Genomic DNA, 24386 nt, shown 5'->3' with positions numbered 1-24386 from the left:
GTGTGTGTGTGTGTGTGTAAGAATTACACCTGCTGTTGGCTGTACACACTGGTGGTCGTCGGGGTTAGCCAAAGCAAGCTGAAAAGAGGGCGAGCTGGTGCCAAATAGGGATTATAGCTTTGACGTGTGTGTGATTGTGTGTGTGTGTGTGTGTGTGTGTGTGTGTGTGTGTGTGTGTGTGTGTGTGTGTGTGTGTTCGTTCAGAGAAACTATTTTCCTGTCTCATAGACCAAGGCCACAGATATCCAAGGTGCTCACTCCACAATGTTCAGACATTTGTTAGCAATTAGCCTCGGCCACAAAACTGACTCTCAACAAAACACATGCACTCTCCCTCCCTCTCCCTCTCCTTTTTTTCTCGACCTGTCCCTTTTCCAGTCCCTCCCTCCTTTTCCAGCTTCTCTCTCTCTCTCTTTCTCTCTCTTTCTCTCTCTCTCTCTCTCTCTCTCTCTCTCTCTCTCTCTCTCTGAAGCTGTGCATGGTTTCTGTCCGAGGAGCTTTAGTTTCCCCGGGCTCTGGATAGGAGAGGGATTATGCCAGAAAGCTGCAAGAAAACACACATGTTCAAAACTGAATGACCAGTTTCTTCCAGCACTGATAGACTTGCGAGCATATTTGAAACAATTGAGAAATCAGACTGCGTTTTCAATGTTGCGGAAGTGCATTTTCTTTTTTTGACAATATGGAATAACATTCAATGTGGCTCAATCCTGAAGTTTTTGGAGTGAGACATTTTGGGACTTTAAGGCTGTCTTTGAAAAACTTCTCATGATTGGCATCTCAAAGGTAAACAGCTGCCTATTTTTTCTGTTCCTGGACACTTTTTTGTGGGGAAAAAAGGTGAAGAGGACTGTAATATCACCGCCATCAAGCAGTTTAGCATCAGCAGAAGTTGTTTACAGAGGATTCTTGAGCGAGGAATCATGAAAGGTAGAGTGATTTCTCTGATTTCTTATGTGTTCTTCATGGAAGTTTTATTTTTGTGTACCTACAAATCTCACCTAATAGGCCCACATCTTCCTGCTACCTTGTCATGCAAAAATAACAATTCTTCTTAAAATGACCATGGGACCATTTGCATACATGAAAAAAAAGTATCTGTCACTGAGGCATGCAGGCAGGCACCTGCACAGGGCACCGGCGACCACATATGCTTCTCATCTGCTGTGCAACTTGGCAGCGTGGATCCTGAGAAAGCGCTGGTTTGTTGTTCTTGGATGTGGGACTTTGATCAGTCAGCTTTAAATCTCTATATGTGTGTGCGTGTACGTTTCATAAAACATAAAAAGTTCTAAAGCCCTGCCAATCTGCCCCCAGATTGACTTAATATCCCCTTTAAAGGAGGGCAAGTGAAAACATAAGATTTGAATTTGAGCTCTTTCACAACATGGCATGAAAGGAGCTGCAATCGGCTTTGAAGGGGGCAAGGGCTCGTACATGGCTCCCAGACGTATAGGCTACAGTAAGAGAAGTAAAAGGCTGACACAGATGGGAGGATACAGTGGGAAAGCAGGGATAACAGAAAGGAATGGAAAGGGAACAGGAATGAATCCCATATATGGGGTAGCAGCTTGAAAGGTGTTGACACATTCATAACCCTCAGTTATTGGCATATGATGAATTTAGCCCTGTATTTATTATGGATGTTTACTGAGTATTCTTTCTTCTGTTCATTGAGGAGGCATCTCTTTCCTTGGATTCTGTTTCGACAGTGTTTCTGTGGTGGTGCAAGTTTAATTGACCTTTCGCTACCCCCTCATTAAAACATCAATTGTCCAATCAAGCTTATAGCAATAACTACTTTGTAGCAATAACTACTTGTAACTACTTTTAAGTTTACACTACAGTAATCCTGGCCGACATTACCCAAGGTAACCTTGTACCATTATCCTGACCTAACAGCCATTTCTATTGTAGGCAAAATGTTTTAAATCCCTCGTTTTGCAACAATTAAGCAACCTGGAAACAATAAAAAGTCAACTGAAGATTATGATTTAACTACTGAGGTTAGCTTAAGCAGTAAAAGGGATACAACCTGCTAGTAGCAGTTGTCAATATTTCAATTGCCAAAATGACGGTTGCCAGATGGATATGGAAATAGCTTTTATCACTGTCTGTCGGAAATCAAGGACGTATTGTATATAAAAAAAGTATGAATATTGTAGTAAATCTGCATTAACATAAATCCTTACATTAGGAACAATAAGGCTCTAAGCTAAAATATGAGAAAAGTTATTCTTAATTTTTTCAAACATTAGCTTAAATGACAAATTTGAATCAAAAATATTTGCAGGGGACATGTAGCTTTGGCCTGTCTCTTTTAGCATAAAATTATGAGACCAAACTTGCTTTTTGTCTCAAAACAACCCAGCTGGAACATTAAAAGGTCACCCAATCACTACCTCAAGGAGGTAGCGTTAGCTTAATTAGCTAGCTAGCTACAGTCGCTACATCCTTCTTGCAATGGTTTTCATGTATGCCATATAGAAAAGCGGTGCAGGTTTTGGCTTTGTCTGTCAGTAATCATTAAGCTCTTGTTTAAAAAATAAGTTCAAATTTTGAATTGTAAATCGATATCACCAAACTAGGGTTTTTTGTGGCTAGGAGGCCTGCTCCTCTTGGGATCATCCGTTTCCCGGGTTCTATGTTCCCAACTCGGGGAACATGTTCTCCGTTTTTCCCAAAAGGGGTCCTATGTTCCCGCAATTCCATAACGGGTCCTGATAATATTTAGAAAGGGCTTATTTTTTCCAATATTTTCAGAATTGCCGAATTGCATGACATAAGCCTTTGCTGATTTAATTCATCATTTTTTTACAGGGTTAGGATTAGGGTTAGGTCCTGTAGGCCCACATAGGCCTATTTGCCAGTTAGGGTTAGGGTTAGGGGTTAGGGTAAGGGTTGGAAAAAATAATAGAGTGGGGAACATTGGAGCCTTGTCCTATGTTCCCCGGGTCCTATGAACATAGGTACGCTCCCCTTCTCTTGCTCACTGCCCAGCTAATGTAGCCTAGTATACAATAAATATACAGTCATGCAGTGTGTGTTGGGACTGTAACCATATAACATTATCATTTCAGAAAAATCTGAGCAATCAAAATCCAAATACATTTTTATTTGCTCCTGCCAAGCCTCAAGGAGAGAAGCTAGCCTGAAACCACGAGATGATGCAGCAAATTAACTCCAAGAACGTTTATATATTTCTCTTCTAAGCCAAACAGTACAGGAGGCTTATGTGGTTTCCAGTCTTGCTGAGAGCGGATCCAGCCCTGCCCGTCCAGAACAAAACATTGCTGCCTCATACATTCCTAAAGGGCTGGGGAGGAGGGGGAGGGGGGTAGTCAGAGGAGGTGAGGGTAAAGACGGGGGAGACAGGTGTATGCCTGGTAAAGGGGAAGGAAAGACTGAGCAAAGGGGAGAGGTACAGAGAAACACAGTGTTTCTTGTTTTCAATGCCCTTTGGCTGTGGCAGTGAAATACACGTACAGTCAAAACATTTTTAAAATCTTAAAGGAGAAGTAAGCGATATGGTCCTTTTAGCTAACTTCCTGTCAGTAACAGCGCATATTGCTGTCTCATCCCTACATCACCACCACATTACGCGCAGCCGTCTTCTTCAGATAGTGCCGCGATGGAGAGAGTGAATCATTGTTCACGGGCACAGAGACCCGCCTCTTTATAGCCCTCTGTCTCCAGGATACTTTATTTGGCAATTACTGCAAAGCTGAATGACCTGTGTTATGAACGGCGCATACTGTTTAAATGATTGCTGTATGAATATAGAGTGTTTAAAAACGTATATGAACAAAAATCACTTACTTCTCCTTTAATAAAAGGCAACCAAATAGCTGGTTCTCACAAGCCTAGTTTCCACTAGGTGGTGCGATACTGAGCATCTCGACATGCATTTATTTGCGCTTCCACTGTCAGTATTTAAGGGTACCAACCTGAACATGTAATACTGTATATTAGCAAGCTAACGTTCGTTTTGCGATTAGTTCTGTTAGCTCACGCTTACCTGGAAGTTACTGGGTGCACATTTTAAGTCACAATCATCAACAACTTACATCTAACGAATGTATGAATTTCCTGTTTGGAAAATATTCATGTTATAACCTTACGTTAAATTTTACCTATTGAACCGCTGTGTTCACATTCCTAATTCAGGTGTTCACATACTTTAAAATCAAATCTTTTAACTTCCTTTCATGATACTTTTAATCGCTCCCTCTTCCTATTAGATGATTATCATGTGAAATCTGAGGGCAAGTAAAACAAATAATTTAGGCCCTTTACATAAAACATTAGAGCATATTGCACACGCCCTTTGGCCTTGACGCCCTGTAAACCTATAACCAGGCTTGTTGTTGCATCTCAGTCTGGCTGTCCAAAGTGGTTTAGTCCTGAAAAAACATGATGCGTGCATGAGATCGTAAATCTGAAGACCCCTTGTTTCACTGCCAAACCACAATAAAAGAAAACTTTCTTGTAATGGCTCCTTAATATATATTCAGCTGCCCAGTCAGCAACAACACATACCAGGCGTTTATAGTTTTGCGAGGAGACCACACATTCCAGTCAGAGGGCACCTCAATGGCTTGGATGTCAACAGAGGTTTGGAAAGGGCCTCGTTTGGTTTTACGACTTCAAGCCTCCAACTTTGATCTGGAGACCCTGGCCCATCCCGTAACTCCTGGTTTCACTCAAAGCTGAGATTTGCTGGGATTCCTGATGGGATTTTTTTCTGGTTACAAAAACTTAAATGAATTATGGAAAGAAGATAACATAGAAAAGCTTGATATTTTGATTCTATGCATCTTTAAGTGAAGAGGGTGTCTATATTTTCATGTTATATTACATCATGGAGGGATGTGTTGATGTTACAGGACATTCAAGGAATGAATTAACCAAGGATAACATTTTGTACAGAAGCTAAAGTAGCCACGAGGATTTTTCAGTTTTGTTTGTTCTAGCGTGTCTGTTTGGACAATGGCGGTATTGTTTTTACGAAAGCGCGTTCAACAAGTGAAAGGGAAACCGCAGGATGCATTGCGATGAAGTTATGTATCTATATGTGACTATATAAGATTAATAATGGTATTATGATAATTATGAAGCAAAGTACATTTTGATTTTTTACATTTCATAAACACAAGATGTTCCAGTCTGACTGATGTAAATCGATTTGTAAGTTGTCGGGAGATTGGACCCGTGCTAAGGCATTAATAATTACTATTTAAAATTGCATAGTTCTTGCTGTTACAGGTCATTTAGGATCATCAGAGGAGAAAGGAGACTGTTTCGTAAACATTTAAAAGGTCCTTGTAGGTTTGAATTACATCATGGAGGGATGTGGTAAAGTCACAGGGCATTAAAGGGATGTTATCAACCAAGGATAACATTTTGCACAGTCGAAAGTTAAATCCAAAGGGGGAATTGAAGGAAGTGAAAGGGTGGGGAATGGGTTTTTGGACAGTCCAAAGCCCCCTTAGGAGAACCACAAACGTGAAGTGGCGCTGGTGGTTAGCTGAGTCAAGTAGAGGCCTTTAGCTGCTTTCCCAAACACCAAAGGGTCCATGCTGAAAGAGGATGGAGGGCGGAGGAGTGGCTCTATGCAGGTTAGAAGAACCCTCCTGATATTTCAATTGTTGTGCTTTATAAAGTTGACTCTTTATCTCTAGTTTCACTCGCTGTTACCCTGTGGGTAATTCTGCAATTGATACCCACAATCAACTGCACACATAATTTTATGTTTATAATGTTAATGTCTGGGAAAGCCTTTTAAGCTAGCCTGTAACATGTCTGACTGGTGTCCTGTGTGTGCTGTTATAGCTTGGCCGCTTGCCTCAGTATTTGCATAGGGTCATCATCATACAGTACAGTGTATTGTCTTGTTCAAAACATTGACATTCTCTGGAACCACCTTAACCTTTTCAGAAATTTTTTAGATGATTTTGTGGTGAGCTGAATATCTTTTGGAGACGTTGGGTCTCATACAAGACCATTTTCATGTTTTTTTTCTTTGAGGTTTGCTCATATTTAAGGTTTGCAAGTGGAGTTCACCAACTCTCATGACCTGCACCTACTATTGTGAACAGAAATTTCACGTTTCAGCCTGATGAATATTCAAGAGGAGTTCACATAATGTTGTGTACTGTCGGTTCTGGAATATTTTTTTGTGGTTTGGGCTGGACTCCTTAGTTCTGACTAAAGTAAATTGTTTTGCAAAAGCATGGCTGCACAAAGAAAGGTTCAAGAAATGCTTTTTAGAGTTTGGTGTAGAAGAATGTGACTGCCCTGTGTAGTTGCCCTGACCTTAACCCTATTCAACACCTTTGCGATGTCCGGAACACCAACTGAGCAGGGCCTACTCACCCAACATCTGTGTTGGACCTCACAAATGGTGGAAAGGCTGAAACCAGAGGAGTGGAAGCTGTTTTATAGCAGCAAATTATCGCCAACTGTATTTGAATGAGATGTTCAACCTGTCACATATGGCTGTAATCTTAGAGTGTCCACATACTTATGGTCATGCAGTGTAGTTTGCCATAGCCAAGAGCATAAACTATGCAAACAGCAGCAGAATTTTTAGTCCAGTAACCTTGACCAGAGCCGAGTGGTCAGCTGCTTTCCAAAATGCATACGAAACCAAGGGACCAGGTGTATAAATAGCACTTAATAACTGTGTGATAACATTTCTCTACGGTATTCTTGGTATTCTATTGAAATATAGTAATTTTATTGGCCTTTTTTGTTGTTTTAATTGTGTTGATTGGAATTGTGAACAAATCAATGATTGGATGTGCCAAAATTTCCTTCAATTAAACAACGACAAAACTGAAGTAATTGTCTTTGGTGCCAAAGATGAACAATTAAAAGTCAGCGCACAGCTTACATCCGTTATGTTAGAAACCACACCCCAAGCCAGAAATCTTGGTGTTGTCGTAGACTCCGACTTGAATTTCCAGAAACACATTAAATTAATTAATAAATCGGTCTACTACCACCTAAAAACATATCAAGAATTAAAGGGCTTATGTCTCAGCAAGATTTAGAAAAACTTATCCATGCATTTATCTCTAGTAGACTTGACTACTGTAACAGTGTCCTTGCTGGCCTTCCAAAAAAATCTATCAGACAGCTTCAGCTAATTCAGAACGCTGCTGCTCGAGTCCTCACTAGGACCAAAAAAGTGGATCACATTACCCCAGTTCTGAGGTCTTTACACTGGCTTCCTGTCACTCAAAGAATTGATTTCAAAATACTGATGTTGGTTTATAAAGCACTAAATGGTTTAGGGCCAAAATACATTACTGATATGCTGATACGTTATGAACCGTCCAGAGCCCTTAGGTCGTCTGGGACAGGTCTACTTACAGTCCCTAGAGTTAGGACTAAACAAGGAGAAGCAGCTTTTAGTTATTATGCACCAAAAATCTGGAACAAACTCCCAGAAAAATTGAGGTCTGCTGCAACTCTCAGTTCTTTTAAATCGAGTCTGAAGACTTTTTTGTTTCCATTTTAACCTGCAATTTTTATTTTATTTGCTTCTTTTATTCGCTTTTAAATGTTTTATAATGTGTTTTATGTATTCTAATCTTGCCCCTGTAAAGCACTTTGAGTGGCCTTGTGTCTGAATTGTGCTATTTAAATAAACTTGCCTTGCCTTGAATTATCCACCTTTCATTATACATTCTTTGGAAAACTTTGTTTTTTGTGTGGATTTTCTTCAGCACTCTTTTGAGTACTGAATATTATGTCTACCTCTTCTCATAGGACAAGTGCACACACTGGACTCTGCATGTGTATTCAAGCTGCTACCAGACTTTTCCATCCTCGGTCTGCCTCACTGTCTGGTTAAATAACAACAACAAAGCAGTTCTTGTCTGGTCTTGTTTGGCAAAATACTACACAGCAATAATCTATGTTTTATTAGTTTAGGGCAAGTTAGAGTAGTGGCATTACAATTTGTCATTGACAAAACTGACCTTATTTTTATTTATCAGATTAAGTGCAATTTACTCTCCATTCTGTGCCAGCTATTTATGTTGTTTTAAGTATTCTTCAGACACCCACGTCCCACATTCTGTCTGTCCTAAACAAGTTTCGCTCTAAAAGAGAACAGACTTCAGTTCCTTATATTACTGACACTGAAAAAACTAGCCCACTTTAAAACCCAGTTACGATGTTATCAACCCAGTGTGCTAAGAATAACAACCATACTGAATGAATTTGTATCTCAAGATTTACATCTAGTGCCAACACTGAGTGCCAGTGTAAGAAGTAGTGGCCCTTATGTAGGATGGGAATCTGGAGTTTGTGGTTGGGAATTCCTACCACCTACCATTCCTCAACTTTTCTTTATTTTTCTACACCCTGCTTTAGCGTCTTTACCAACCTCTAACTGTAATATCATTGCTACGTGCAGATACTGTAGAGTACGAGAATATGAAGAAAAAAAACAAAGCCACTAAACAGAAACCGCAATTTATCCAATGGTCCAATGTTTCCGTCCTTGTTTGCAGTGTTGTATGTTACAAATAGCTGTCCCTGCTACGACAACAAGAATTAGCAATGGTAAGAGAGAATAGTTGCAGTGTTTGTAAGTAGTGCATCGCAGTAGATCTCAATCAATTCGGCTGGTGACCTTAGTGACCCCCCAACATGAGGCTGTCCTCCTTACATCATCAATCGCTTGAAGATGTTTTCTTTCTCCTAGAATGTAGTTTGTTTACAACAAGGACAGCAGAGAAATCCAAAACAGTTGTTTGGAATGAGACCTTGTTCTGGTGGTGGTTTCGGAGTAATCAGATCCCATACAGATAGGCCTACAGGAAAGCAAAGTAGGTTGCAGATGCTCCATGTTTGTTTTTCACTATGTGGGAGTAAATCCTTTCATGCACCAAGTTTTGGGGTTTGTTGATGAAGTACAACTCAGTGTGTGTATGTGTGTGTGTGTGTGTGTGTGTGTGTGTGTGTGTGTGTGTGTGTGTGTGTGTGTGTGTGTGTGTGTGTGTGTGTGTGTGTGTGTGTGTGTGTGTGTGTGTGTGTGTGTGTGTGTGTTGGTCTGGTTGACTTCCTCACTAACTCGACAGACATGAGTCTTTTCCAGAGAGAGCAAGGAAAACATGTGGAGAGGGAAGAAGAGAGGATGGGGGATGGGTGAGGGAGCGAGGGAGATATTTCAGGGTGGACACTGATTTGTGATGTTTTGTAATAAATTGCTGACATTTAAACGTTTGATCAAATGTCTGCACTTTGAGTCTGCCTCGTGTATGAAATCTGCTATATAAATAAAGTTGCCTTGCCTTGCCTTGAATCTGACTATAACGATGCCACAGAATGAAAAAGAAAAAGACAAGAGCTTTCCCTCAGAAATGTATTTTAATTAAGGTGGGAAGGTCTCTGAAACACGATTCAGCCCAGAACGAGTCATGAAGAACATCCACTGTAACCCATAATAATGGTATGTGGGTTGTACCCTACCGTTCTTTCTACTACAAATGGCCTCAGTTTGAACTTGGGGGTTAACATTTTTATTGATTCTGTTTGTTGCATGTTCCACATTTTAAAGCAATAAAACTAACTTCTTTGGCCATTTGTGTTTACAAGAACAACTTGCAAACATTTGCAAGAGCAACATTAGCATTTATTTTCCCAATGTTCTGGCTAACTGGCCAACGTTCACTCTCCTTTGAACTCTGTGTTGGTCTCCATCAACTGAGAAAAAAAATCTGGCTCACTGTGTTCACCAGCTAGTAATTACTGTAACTCTGTCAGTTTGGTGCTTGGCAGGTACTGTAGAGTAGGTTTACATTTCCCTACCATCACAGTACAGTTGGGGGCCATAATACCAGAATAATGTGCTAAACTAAAGCAGTATTAACAATATATAGAGGCAAAATAATGTGACTTTAACACATTGGTTTATTTGAACCTTGACCGCGATTGTTTCCTTATCTTAACCATAGACAAACTAAATGGCGACTGAATTATCGGGGCGACCGTGGCTCAGTTGGTAGAGCGGTTTGGCCAATGATCCAAGGGTTGGCGGTTCGATCACCGCCCGGCCACCTGTGTCATGGTTGTTGTGTCCTTGGGCAAGACACTTCACCCACCTTGCCTGGTGTGACTGCTGTATGTTTGAGGTGGTGGTCGGAGGGGCCGTCGGTGTGGAATGGCAGCTAAGATTCCGTCAGTCTGCCCTAGGGCAGCTGTGGCTACTATAGTAGTTTACCCTGTAAGCGCTTCGAGTCCTTAGGGAATAAAGCGCTATATAAATCCTATCCATTATTAAATCTTTACCATAGAGGTAGCAGATAATATGAATCATTTAGTAACCGTCTCTTCTTTTGGGAACACAATGATGAACACAACACAACTTGAGACTGTACTTACTGTATAATTGTTAACACTGCAGCTGCTGATTGTTTTACTGAGACTTATTAATGTGTATCTTACATCACGGTCAGATGAAATAACATGGCTCCACATAGACGTTGCCTGTGTTTTCAGTTTTCCTCTCTCTCCCTCTTTCCTCCCTCCATCATTAAGTCAGTGGCAGCATTTTGTGGCTCGTCCACCCAGACCTGACCTCAGCTGTTCCACCACTGGCTGACACATAAACATTCACCTCATCGCAGCATTTGCAAAGTGCAATTTGGTTTATGCCAAATTTATACAATAGGTTGGAAAACTCAACCCCTCAGCTTGTGTCACCACCTATCTCATAATGCCAAGTAAAGGCTGTCATTTGCTTCTCATACACAGTGAATGAAGGTTAAATTCATTTTAAACTTGTAGTTTTAGGTACCATATTTGCACTAAAATACTTTGTTGTAAAGGGTGTATGGTTTATACCTGTTAAGGTCTTTACTTATGACAAAAAAGATTTAATGATCTAAATGTGTGCTATGGTTTTATTAAATTCCCTGCAATTTGTATCTTGTTCCCTCTCCATTCAGAGGCCAGATTCTTCATGTTGAGCTGATCATGTGGTTAACCACAGAGATTGATCCACAACAGACACTTTGGATTCAGAAATGTCATTTTGTGAAACATTTTGTGTTGGCTTTAGAAATGGAATAAAAATTTAGAATTACATTATTTTTTTTTACAATCCAAAATGAACTGTTAAACTAGTTAATCCAAGCTACCCGTTAAACAAAACAACATTTTCACTTTCACAAAAGCAAAGCAAAATGGAAGTGATAGACAACAAAAGTCACACTTTATGCATCTGCTCATTAGCATTTGTATGTTAAAAGCACTGACAGCGTATCCACAGATGTGTACAAACTTTGTATTGCAATCTTCATGCATATGATGTATTTAACTTGGATACAGGACAACTACAATGAATTCCAGTTCAGTGAAGCAGTTTCCTCTATAAACATTGTACGCTTTACAACAGTCATATTTTCAAACCAAAAAAGTAAATACACAGCTTATATTTGTCGCTAATAGCTATTTACTTAATGACTTGTGCCTATGATGAAACTGTTTCAAATCCCCTTTTAAAAATAAATGAGTTTTATGATATTACGACGGGTTAAGGTTTGGTTAGTTTCAGGCACAAGAACAACTCAGGTTTTGGCAAAGATCTTGGTTAATGGTTAAAATAAGTACTTCATTAAGGTTGGGGGACTTTTGTCTTCATGGTTAAAATAATGAACACATGGTTAAAGTTTGGTGATGATTCATGCCTTTAAAATCAACAACACTAACTTATGGTTGGAAATGGGAAAGAAACAGCTGTGTGTCCTGTGTTTACTGTTGTTCTGTTGATGCATGCATCCTTCCTTTGCGGACTTTGTTGCCCTACAATACAGCATCTAACTGTCCTGTCATATTGACTACAGCCACAAGGTGGCTTTTTCATTTGAATGTAAACATGTGGATTGGATGTTACTACTCAGCAGCTGATGAATGAGCAACTGACACCAATTAGCTATTGCAAGGTTGACTTCAGTTCTCTGATTAGGCTATATGCCCCATTTGAGTACAACAAGGAGAAATCTTGAACTGTTTCAGAGCCACAGGTGCTTACAGGTGGTGGGTATTTGATACTCACAACATACATTCTTGGTGGAATGTTCCTTTAAATTACATCACATCTGTCTAGACTCACTCAACACATTTTCCACATTTACATAACCAGAAACTCCGTTGCAAAGTCACTAAGCGGGCCACTGAAATTAGTTTGCAGTATGCATGTGTGGTTGTACACTATTCAGCAACATCTCCGCAGTCTTGACACTATTTGCTTTAAGGGCCAGCTCCTTTGGCAGCATTAACACAGCACCGAGGGCAGAGTGTACCCTAACCTTCTTCCATCAGTCAGCAATCTGACAAACTTTTTTTTTCCTCAATGTTTGAGCACATATGCATGTGTTTCCAAGTTTTTTCCCTTAAGAAACAGCCTCGTTTGCAAAAAAGTGCCCACACCTGCAGTGTCTAAAGTATAAGGGTTGGGCATCAGTTTTGGGTGGCGTACAGTTAATGACGTGTTGTATAAAGTCCATTGCGGATATGGCACTTGTGAAAACATTACGTCGAATGTATCCTTGTAAAGAAAATCAGCCTCTTGTTGGGTTTATAAGGCCCCTCTGGTTATATTATGTAGAAGTCTCTCCGGTTCTCTTCTAGGCCTTTCACACCGCCGCAAAATCGGAGCTAGTTCTGGGCTTGTTCGGAGTTAGAGCCAGTGTTTTGGTTTCACACCGCCAGAGAGCCTGCTCCGGGCCGTAAAAACCGGGGGAACTCATACCCCAGGATTGAGCAGGGTTTGATAAGAACTGCTTGCGCGAACGGTTGGGGGAGGGATTATCCTGACCAACCAGAGCAACTCAAACCTCATGCCCGCCATATTTAAAAACACCGCTACTACGAGACGTAAACATAACATAATTACCGAACGTAGCGATCAAATTGACCGGCGAGAATACGCTGTATGGGTCCTGTTTGCTTAAGAAAGCAAAGCGAGAGCCAACAAGTGTAAAAATAAGACGTATTCGCCGCTGTTGTTGTGCTTAAAGCTAGCGGTAGCTTTAGCGTTAGCCACAAGAGCAGCGGCGTCGGGTGACGTACACACACGTTTACAGTGACGTCATGACGTTGCTCTCTTGCCGGCTCCATGGCTGTCTCCGGTCGATGTGAAACCAACCGGTTCATAACTGGGATAAGGCTGTAACCAGTTTTGAACTGACCCCAACACCAGCCTGGAACTGACTCTTGGTTCATTTTGGTGTGAAAGGCCTATTCAGCCCGAATGTGTGATGACAACCTCCTCGGACACATGTGTACACACACACACACACACACACACACACACACACACACACACACACACACACACACACACACACACACACACACACACACACACACACACACACACACACACACACACACACACACACACACAATACTCCCACCAGAATCAGCACACAAAATCAACAACTGTTCTCATACTTTGGACCGCTGTGGGGCTGTTTTCAGCTCAGAGAAAAACATTGGTGCTGAACTAAAAACCTTTCTTATTATTGTGTGGAGATAGCAGCCTTAAACTGTACATCAGTGTGCAGTGCAGAGACTTGAGGAGGAGGCTGTGGGGGATTGCGAGGCAGCTGGTTTGCATGATTAACAACAGGAGTAATAAAACTTGTCGGTGGCTCCAGCAGAATTGCTTTCAGTCAGATTTGTTTTTTTAAATGTCTGTTTTGTGTCTCTCTTCACATTTTTTTTTGCTTTTTTTTTGCAGACAACCATGGTGGATACGAGAACCAGCTTTTCAAAGGTAATGATCAACATGTTCTACACATGTGATCATCAGCCACATGATAAATAGGGTTTTGTTCAAAGTCTGTGGGGGGATTTTGGATGAATGATGCATGATAAGAATTGTGTCTTAATTTCCATAATCTTTTGTTGGTTTGCTTGACAGCTTTGAAGGTCTTTCCAGGACATTTTTAAGTAATCTCAAGAAAATTTAAAGTTTACTAAATTGATGTCAGCAGTTTAATTGATCTTCAAAGGGGGTGGACTAATCACTGAATTACATGTCAATACGCATTAGTAGTTAAAGCTTGGGTATTCCATGATTTCTTTGTGAATTTATCATCAGTAGAACATCTTGTCTTTCAATGGTCATGTTTGCATTTTCTTGTTTTTTCAGAGGAGGATTTCACTGGAGAGGAGGAAATGCCTTCATTTAGAGGTCAGCTCTAACAACAGCAAATAATGTCATCTGCATTATGGTTTTGTTATTTTCACCAATTGCATACTGTGTAACCAAAAAGGCATGTGTGTGTTTGTGTAGAAAGCAGTATAAATCACTGCTGAAGCCATTAAAATCAACTCTACTTCAACCAAACAACATTAAAATGCTATCAGTAATTGTTATCTGATATCTGGCACAGCTTTCCTTTTTCAGATTCTAACATTTTTGTGTGTATTTGTTAATTGTTGTTGCAGGTCGGAGCAGAGGTGGCTGTATGAGGTGTCAGCAGAGCCACTCTCTCCAGCTGGCTGTCAAGGTCCTTTATGGATTTATTGCATTCCTCATCATTACTGTGGCAGTGCTGGCGTCACTGGGTGAGCTCAGTTTGACTCTGGTTCATTGCCTGAAAAGTCACAAGTATAGCACTAAAAATACCCCAGATATCATCTCCCTTACTGCCAGCCAGAGACACTAATCTCCAAGGTTGGGTAATGGTGTTGAATTATGAACAGCCCTGTAATTTGTTAGGTAATTCCACTGATTAATGCTGGCACTACACATTAAGAAGAGTAAAGAGCTAGACTATACGTTTCTATGTATGCACATGTCTTAATAAAACACAGTCAATTAAACTCCCATACATCAGATGAATGTGGTCCTGGGTCCTGTGTGCCATGTTTTACCTGACAGCTGCTCAGCACCAGATGCTTCCCACATTTACATCACATTTTATTGGGGCTTGAAAGTCATAAATCTTAATTTTTTTACTTTCCTTTGGGGATCTCAGAGTAGAGAGAGAGAGAGAGAGAGAGAGAGAGAGAGAGAGAGAGAGAGAGAGAGAGAGAGAGAGAGAGAGAGAGAGAGAGAGAAAGAGTGAAGGTTTGGGAATATTATGTATATCCCACAGGCCACAGCACACACACACAAGCTTGTATTCAGGTAAAGAAACATGGTAAAGCCCAGTTTTGTTGCGGGTCATTTAATTTACTCACACATGTGTTGGAAACATGTAGACTACTTTCTTGAGCCTACTGCTTATGCTCAAGAAAGTTGGGCTTCTGCCACCATCAGAATGTATGTTGAACATTTCTGTTGTTATGTCCACTGCCAGAATTCTGTAGTCGTTTAACTGACATCCCGCCATTTTGCCAGATCTGTGACCAAGCTTATATCAACAGAAATATTTTATTAACACCGAACTTTCCTAGCTGGATAGGAAGCCGTTCTTTCTAATAACTTCAAATACTGTTGTTTGTGATATGAGTTGTTTAATTAGTTAATCTACATTCAGTTTAATTCTAACTATGCTAGCCATTGTAGGCCTAGGCTAGCCTACTAAGCTAACTGTCTGAGACTAATTCGTTGCAAACACAACACTGTCACTGTGAAATTACTGTTATGCTATCTGCATTTTGCTCTTTTAACTTTAAGTTTGGCTAACTTTGTGTAGGCTTCGGTCGTTTAATTTATTAATTACTAATTACTAATAATTAATTAATTACTGTTGTAGCCTATATGGCCTTGGAACTTTCTTTTCTTTTTTAACCTTCTTACTATAGCATGTTTTAAGATAATAGGCCTATTGAGCATCAGCAAAGAAAAAAGTGCATCCAAATTATAATAGTTCTCCCCAAAATGTGTGCCATTCTAATGCGTTATACTAAGAAACAGTACTTTGGTTATGTTTTTGTCAACTTCTAGCACAAGCCTGTACAACATAAAGCCCTGAAAACGAGAAGAGATATTGCACTTGGCTGTATCTCCCAAGTTTGGATGTGCACAAGGAAAAACAGAAACCAGTAACCTTTGATCTTTCGTCCCCCGCTCCACATCTGTTTTATACAAAATAAATTCTTCAGCACAAATCTGTAAATTCGGAAATGTGGAATGGAGTACCATACCTTTCTAGCTCTTTGCTTCATGGAAAAACAGGATTGTAACGCAAGCCGTGACAGTCAAAGCATTTAAAAACAAACTAATGCATGTGGTACTGGAAGGCCATAGTGGGGGATAGGAAATTAATTTATTTAAAGTTATTTCAAGGATTTTGCCATGGGCCATGTTCAGCATCACTGTAAGGGCAGCTAATACAGTACAGCAGGTGGTATGTGCAGAACGCATGTGGAAGCATTTATATATGCAAACAAGGACCTGCATTAATCCCCAGAGTCAGGCTTAAGGATGCTAAAACACACTTTACACAAACTCTCACTCCCACAAATGTACACTTTTGCACACGGAAAAATCACACTCACTAAATCATTGTTGCTCTCTTGGGAAATATGTTAGGAGACATGCAGGACCTGACCAGGCACACTAAACCCCCATTCGTATGTGTTTTAGTGAAACATTTACATGTTTTGCTGTCAGGGCCTACATTAAAAAAAATAAAGTTTCCTGTTTTTAATGATTTAAATACTTCCTATGTCCTGGTAACACTAAAGTACTGCTGATGTTAATTTTTTTTCTACTTATAATCCTAATTCAGAACCATCCTTCAAGGGTTTTTCCCCTCTCTTAATAACTAATGTTATTGCTTAATGTGGTGTTGGAAATGTGTTTCCATGTTACTGTTTGTTTTGCATGTTTAAAGCTAATGATTTAATTCCCCATTGACTAACACTGACTTTCAGGAAAAAAAATTGGCTATCAGTAGCATATGATGTGCTTGTTTGTTTAATTAAACGTAAATCCTTCCACATGTTTCCTTTAAATTAAACAATTTCAATGTGTCTCCAGTGTTCAGGAAAGTTGACAACCTGACTGTGGAGGAATCCAGCTACCACAAGAGGATCAACACCGCTCAGCAAGGAATAGAAGGTAAAGTAGAAAAAATTGCCTAAATATTTTTTTTAGTATTGAGTCAATGGGTTCTCATATTACTGAGAAATGATGGGAAAGCATAGAAAAACACTTATGCACACAGAAAACCAAGTTTGTCATGGTTTCTAAAAATGGGTTTCTTTATATAGGGGAGAACGGGGTAATCTGAGCCACTTTTTACATTTGCTCCCCTCTAAGCGAGCTAAAATGATTTATCACTCAAATTGACACATTTCCCATTAATTCAGGATTTTTCCTAGAAATGGGCATTAGCAGATTTTTTTCAAGACAAAGGGCAGTGAAAATATGATTGTTTTAAAAAAAGTTGTCATGTGGCTCACTTTACCCCAGCTTTGGGGTAAACTGATCCACTTACTTTTTCCACTCTGAAACTACCATAACAACACATATTGTAACAGTAAAAATCCTGAAAGCTAGCCACACATTCCAGAACTAATGTCGGACTAGTAAAAGAATGATGGGGTTTGGTCAATTAAGCAAAGCAAATTTTCTAAACACTTGAAAGTAACTCTGAACAAAATCAAATACAACATATTATAATTCAAAAGGTTTTAATAAGATTCAAATGAAAGATAGAACCAGTTAGATGAGAACACAGTCTGGGGGTCAGAACACAAGACCCTTAGAGCCAGCTAGTGTCTGGGGGTCAAAGCATAGGAAAATCAGAACCAGCGAGAACAGCCTGGGACTCAGAACACAGGAGAACACCCAACTGGATTATAACATCAGCCTGTCATACTCTACAACTAGGCCTACTCTACATTCCAGCCCTGAAGTGTACAGGGAAAGATGGGAAGGCGCTCTTTCCGTGTGGTTGCCCCAGGTCGTCTTCCTGGTGTATTTCCTTGGCATGATGGCTTTTCTACAATGTGTATGACATTAAAATAAGACATATGTTATGTAATATTACATTAAAATATGTTTAAGACTAAACTTAACTTGTGCCTCATGGTGGGGGAAAGTGAGACAGTGGCTCACTTTCCCCCACAGCATTTGGCTCACTTTCCCCCACCACCACAATTTTAGAAAAAACTACCTCTCTTAGCATTTCAGGCTAATCTTCAGTTATCAGCATCACATGGTTTCATTTGTTGGTAGTTCATCAACACGTATGATAGAAGTTTGTCTACGCGAATACATTTGCTTTGGCACAACAGTTGATTAAGTTGACAGCAAGAACATTTACTTTTACATGCAAAATACCTATTTTGGTGAAAAAAACATGCTTACCACAGCACCATGAGGTCCTCTCTTGCAGAGCCATGGGGAAATGAGAGGGGCTTGAAAACATATATCTCACATGACCACAAATGTTTTCCGTTGCCTAGATACAGGGGGTGGCTCACATTATGCGATGGCTCAGATTCCCCCGATCTCCCCTACAAATGGTGAATTTAATTAGCTTTTCTACCGATTTCTATATTTCATACATTCCTTAAGAATTTATTGAAATATAGTACTATTTTAACAGAAGCTTCATAAATTGATTTTCTTACCTCATCTCTCAGATCTGAGCTCCACCTCGAACTGTTCTGGCTGCCTTGATGTGACTCTGTACAGTGAAGAGATCGGCAGGCTGAAGAGAGAGTTTGAAGACATCCAGAGAATGATTCTGGGACAGGAGCAGGTACTATATAGTGGATCACAAAACAAGTTAATCCTTAGGTCACGTCTTAAATCATAATCAAGACACATTTAATGTCTACATATTACTTATAGATTAACAATGGATCTAGGACTATGTATGGCGTCAAAGGTGTTCTTTGTAGTGACGACCCAAAAGAGAATTCACCAATTTCTGCAGCTCATAATTTTGGTTCTGTGGCTTTAATGTTTTGGTAGAAAATGAATAAGATGTTTGTACACTACCTGGCAATAACCAAACTGACAAAGTTAGTGACTAGCTGGTCAACACAATGGATCACTTAGAGGCTTCAGAGCCAGATATGTTTCTCAGTTGGCTGAGACGGGGTTAAAAGGAGAGTGAATATTGGCCAGCTATCTAGAAATATGACCAAGAAATTTTCCAATGACACTTTTTTGTTTCGGATCACCAACTCTAGCTCTTTGATCACACTCCAGGTTCTGGACCAGACGTCCCAGACCCAGACCACACTAAAGGCCACCAGCAGCCGGCTGACACGCGACATTCAAAACCACCTTGTGTCCATCAAACTTCTCAACCAGTCGCTGGAAAGATATCTGGAACGGGTGGAGGGCTGGAAAGAAGTGATTGAGGAAAGTGAGGAGAAAATGAAGACTCTGACCGAGGATCAGTATGACGTCAAAGCGACAGCACTTCAAGTTAACACGACAGTGGCACTCAGGTGAATGAAAAGATGCAGCTCTCTCTGCTGTATTTTATACTTCAAACCCAGATGTCAAGTATGTGACACTTGAACTCTTCTGCTTCAAGTAAACAAAGTAAAATTAGCTGTTTTTAAGGAAATAGGACTAGAATGTGGACACTTGAATCAAATATATCAAACTTCCAACACATTTATTACTACAGTACGGTGTTCATTTGTTCCCTACAAGAATTAAACAATTATTTGATTATCTGATTTCACAACTTTTAAGTTCGGCTTAACCCCCTTATGTAAGCCATTTCCTAAAGTGGTGACATAATAATAATATATAACGTAACACCACTTCCTTTTGTGACTTAATTAGATTAAGTACATATAATTAAACAGGAAATGTAGGTAACGTAAATTAAAATATCTTCTTAATAGTGTTTCTGTGTGGTCTGCCTTGACATCTCTCTTGAGGAAAATTTAATTACGAGATTATTTGAAACAAAAACAGTCCATTTCGTCAACTAAAATAAAGACAGATTGCATCAGTTTTTAATTCTAAATTCCATTTTTTTATCACTGATATTGTATACAGATGTAGACACTGTTATCATGTAATAAAGTCAGCTTAGTCTTGTCTTTCTCTTGAAAAGAGACAGTTTGTTGCCAAATATATTTTTTCACAAATCCATAATTAATAATCAACCCTCGCACATTATTTATATATGATTTCATTTCATTTAGCCTACATGTGTTGATGACCTTTAAGTGAACTGGCCATGTGGGAAATTAATTCATGGCTGACCGCAGACCCTATGCAAGAGTCATCTGTACCAATTATGAAGGATAATAACAACTGGGATTTCCCATTTAATGAAAGACACAGCTGTGTCTCAGTTGCCCCACACAACGCTATTTTAAACCTACTGCATGGAGTTATTCATCTATCTTTTCTAGAGCTGTTTAGAAATTCTACCATACATGTGTGTTAATGTTCGTGTGCAATGTGTACATGATTTATTAACAATGAAAGCTTATTTTTCTTCTCATGCATGTCCCCTGTGTTTTCCATTCCAGTACAATGTGGATCGACGCCTTGCAGAGAAAAGCCGATGAAGAGAATCTGGTCCTCCAGAAGTTGACCACCGACTGGCAGAACTACAGCAGAGTTCTCAGCGCCATGAAATCCAACACGAGCAGCACCACGCAAACCATGCGCCTCCTCCAAAACAACATCATTGCTGATCACCAGAGAAGCGCCATGTCCAATGAGGTTTACTACGAGCTCACCCAGCAGGTGTGTGTCTGTATTTGTGTGTGTGTCTGTGTGTGTGTGTGTGTGTGTCTGTCGGTGTATATAATTAATGTTTGTCTTTTAAAAACTTGTCAGGCAAATCCTGTTTTTGGGGGTCCTCACAAGTAAATCAGTGCAATATTTGTGTCTGTATTTTCTCCAGGTGATGAATCTGCAGATGCAGCTTGACAACGTAACGTCTTTCATGGATGAACATGAGGAGAACATGCATGACCTTCACTACCATTCCAGGTAAAATACATGTACCTCATAAAAACATTTTGGTGACTTGCACCAGATCCCTCGAGTTGAACCATAACCTGAAAGGTCCAATTCCTCCTTTGCACATTCAAAGCTATGGTCTTTAACTTTTTCATAAAAAATTAATGTCGGTTACATTCAAGCCATTACCAAATGAGTTGACACGAAGTTGATTAAGCTTATCAGCTCCAGAAAACTCTCTCTGTATTTCCCAGTATGAAAGCTTTTACAAATTGTTGTTGCCCCCCCTGTAACCATCCTCTGTAGGTACTATGAGAACCGGACAGGAGAGCGCTTCTCTGCATTGGACGGTCGTCTGAACTCTATCTCCATGGAGATTGACACCATCTCCTCCAGCATCAATGCCACTGTCAGCCACGTCCAGAGCATGTACAAATACATCAACGTCGAGAGCTCGTCCTGCCAGAGTCGCCTGGGCAGACACACAGAAGATCTACAGGTAGGAAAACTACAGGGGAATTATTATTATAGCCTATCTATCCCCATTTGTTAGCTTCAAGATTTTTGACACACAGCCTGGTGCTTTCTCCTTCCCTTTTTCTCTCCCCTCATTTGACTTCTTACCTTCATCCTGATATCCCCCCTCTGTTCCTGGTAGAACATGAACAACACAGTTTTGTTGCTCCTCCACTTGGCTGACACACTGAGAGCGCAAAACATATTGTTGGATGTGCGACTGGATGTGGACATCAGGAACCTCTCCATGCTGATGGAGGAGATGAAGCTTGTGGATGTTCACCATACCCAGCTCATAAAGAACTTCACTATAATAAAAGGTACTGTAGATGTTCTCATATATTAAAGGCTGAACAGAACAAGTATGCTTTCTTTTACATACAGTATTCATCATCCGGGGCTGGCCTACTGGTTGTTGTAAGAGTAGTGAAAAGCAGTGTTCTTTAAACTCAGACCTGGAATAGCCTTCTAGATTATATCAGACAAGCCCGGACTCTGATCGCTTTTAAGTCAAAGCTAAAAACTTTTCTATTTTCTATTTTCTATTGCCTATTACCCATTAACATAAGTCATTGCTTTTTAATTTACTGTATACCTTGTTGTTTGATTGATGTTTTATTATAAATCTGTTTAAAATTTTGAGTTGCCTTTTTGTACGAAATGTTCTATACAAATGAAGTTGCATTGCCTTGACCTCAGCATTCTCTCTCCACAGGTGCTCCAGGACCACCCGGGGCCAAAGGGAACCGTGGTGAGACCGGCTCCAAAGGACCCATAGGATTGAGTGGGAGCAAAGGTGACAAAGGCCCTATTGGAGGCCGTGGATCCGCCGGCGAGAAGGGCTCTGCTGGGCTTAAAGGCGGACCAGGTGAACCGGGCCCCAGTGGCAATAGAGGGGCAGCTGGGGCCAAAGGAGCTAAAGGGTCTCTCGGTCTGCCGGGACCACGTGGTGACAAGGGCCCCAAAGGCGACATTGGCCCCTCAGGTGAAGACGGCCTGTCCGGTACCACGGGGCCTCCGGGGATGCAGGGTCAGGCAGGACTACCGGGCATCATCGGACCGCCTGGACCCAGGGGAAAGCCAGGGCCAGTAGGGGCGCCCGGACCACCCGGAACCCCTGGACCTCCAGGCTACAGCCATCAGGGAGTTGTGACTCCCGGTGCTGGGTCCAAGAGACACTAAGAAAGGTTGGACAAAGACATGGACTTGGGAGGTGATTTGTCCGGTACAAAGAAGCTTAAGCGATATTGACCGATATAAACTGAGGGAATATCATCCATTGTGACTGGAGACGCAATGATCCATTTTTTTATGGGATTGTGCAAGACAACAGAAACTTTTATGAACAAATACAAATAATAAGATTTGAGATGGGCCTTTAAAGGAGCCATGGCCTGATAACATTACATGGCCACATGAAATGAACAAACAGGAGGGTCTCAAGAATTGGAAACAGAACGGCTGCACACAGACTGTTGTTGAATAGTGAGAATGAAAAGAACCCAAGAAGGAAAACACATGAATTGTGTTTTGATATGGTGGTATGTTGCTGAAAACGGTCTTCATAAAAACACATGGGTCTCATAACTGCTTTTGATGAGTGTTTCTTTGTACACGAACGACAAAGAAAACCCACATACATCAAGCCCTGTCCATATGTATGAGTATAGTATGTGATGGTCCTAAGAACTTGCCCTAGTTGAATGTACTGGAAGCAAATAATGTGTTTGAAGTTGTTTCTAAAGATTTGGACTAAAGTAGTGCTGTTTTCCCATCCAGACTACACAAGAGTTTACCTTCTCAAGCACTAGTATATGGATACAGAAAAACATTTACCGTATCTTTGTTTTTACATTATGTTCACATTGGGACATTATTTTTTTGGTGGATGGCACTTTATTCATTCTTAAATTGTACAAATCTGAGCATTTCAGAGCAGGTACTCTGAAGGCTTTTTTTTCATCAATTTGACCAAGCTCTCAACTTTTGACCTGTGTTGGAAGAAGTAAATTTGAAGTATAAATGGCCTCTGAATTTCGACTCTTCCACACCTTTGTGTACATTTTATGTAAAATTTGCTTCTATTGTTGCTGTTGTTGGACAAAAAAAAAAGTAAGAATAAAGACAGTGAGATATGACATTCATTTGCTTCCTTTATGAGAGTTTGATGAGAAGATAATGACTCTCATGTTAGTGCGAAGTAAGAAGTGATTAGCCTAGCTTAGCATGAAGAATGGAAGCATGTAGGAAACAGTTAGCATGACTATTTCAAAAGCTAGTGCACTCACACTAGGGATCGTACCATGCACAAGCATGTTTGACGGCTAGTTCGTTTGATCAGTTTGAGTGCTCTGTACTGCGCTTAAGCATGGTACACTTCCTTAGCCCTTGTACGGTTGGAAGATGTGTTTTTCGGCACGGTACAGATATTCACGTACAGTGTGAGCACGAGCAGGCTTGAGTGCATTGTTGGCGGTCCTGATGTCAATTTATATGAGACTGTCCCCTGCGACCCCGTGTTTTTTTTTGTTGAGAGAGAGCCATGCTAGCTGTTCCCCTCTGCCTCAAGTTTGTGTGCTAAAATAAGAACATTTCCGCTTTATACTTTATGCACAGACATGGGCTCTTGGAAAAGAAAGAAAATAGGTGTAATTTTCAAAATATGGAACAATTCCTTTAAGAGGTACGATGTACGAATGCTAGAAAGGTCATGAGACTAATGTCAAGTGATCAATTTAAAAAGACTAAAGTTGCAGTTACAGCTTTATTTTCTGCAGCACGATTATTTCATATGTTTCTACTATTAACATTTTGTGACAGCAGAGTAATGACGACAAGATGATTTTGTTTTTTTGATACACACATAAATAATCTTTTATATATCAGAAAGAAAAACTTTTACAAAAAGGGAAACTTACTATTTTTGTAAAACCTGTGTTGTAATGAAATGCGACTGGCTTGCATCGAACTTCAATAAAGCTTTTTAACAATC

The 24386-nt window shown here is 40.3% G+C and overlaps 1 protein-coding gene across 1 annotated transcript; it reads left to right on the top strand.

Moving 5' to 3' along the window:
• The first annotated feature begins 513 nt into the window (after nucleotides 1-513).
• Nucleotides 514-24386, top strand: scara3 (scavenger receptor class A, member 3). The gene is made up of 12 exons (XM_080048387.1): nucleotides 514-930; nucleotides 13763-13798; nucleotides 14177-14218; nucleotides 14476-14595; nucleotides 16961-17041; nucleotides 18574-18692; nucleotides 19148-19392; nucleotides 20440-20659; nucleotides 20820-20908; nucleotides 21185-21377; nucleotides 21537-21714; nucleotides 22110-24386. Exons 1-12 carry the CDS (start codon nucleotides 924-926, stop codon nucleotides 22574-22576), a joined length of 1797 nt encoding a protein of 598 aa, XP_079904513.1. The 5' UTR covers nucleotides 514-923; the 3' UTR covers nucleotides 22577-24386.

The sequence above is a fragment of the Ammodytes marinus genome (assembly GCF_949987685.1).
Source record: "Ammodytes marinus genome assembly, chromosome: 19".
In the NCBI taxonomy this organism is placed as follows: domain Eukaryota; kingdom Metazoa; phylum Chordata; class Actinopteri; order Uranoscopiformes; family Ammodytidae; genus Ammodytes; species Ammodytes marinus.
This window is presented reverse-complemented; position numbering and strand designations above follow the sequence as displayed.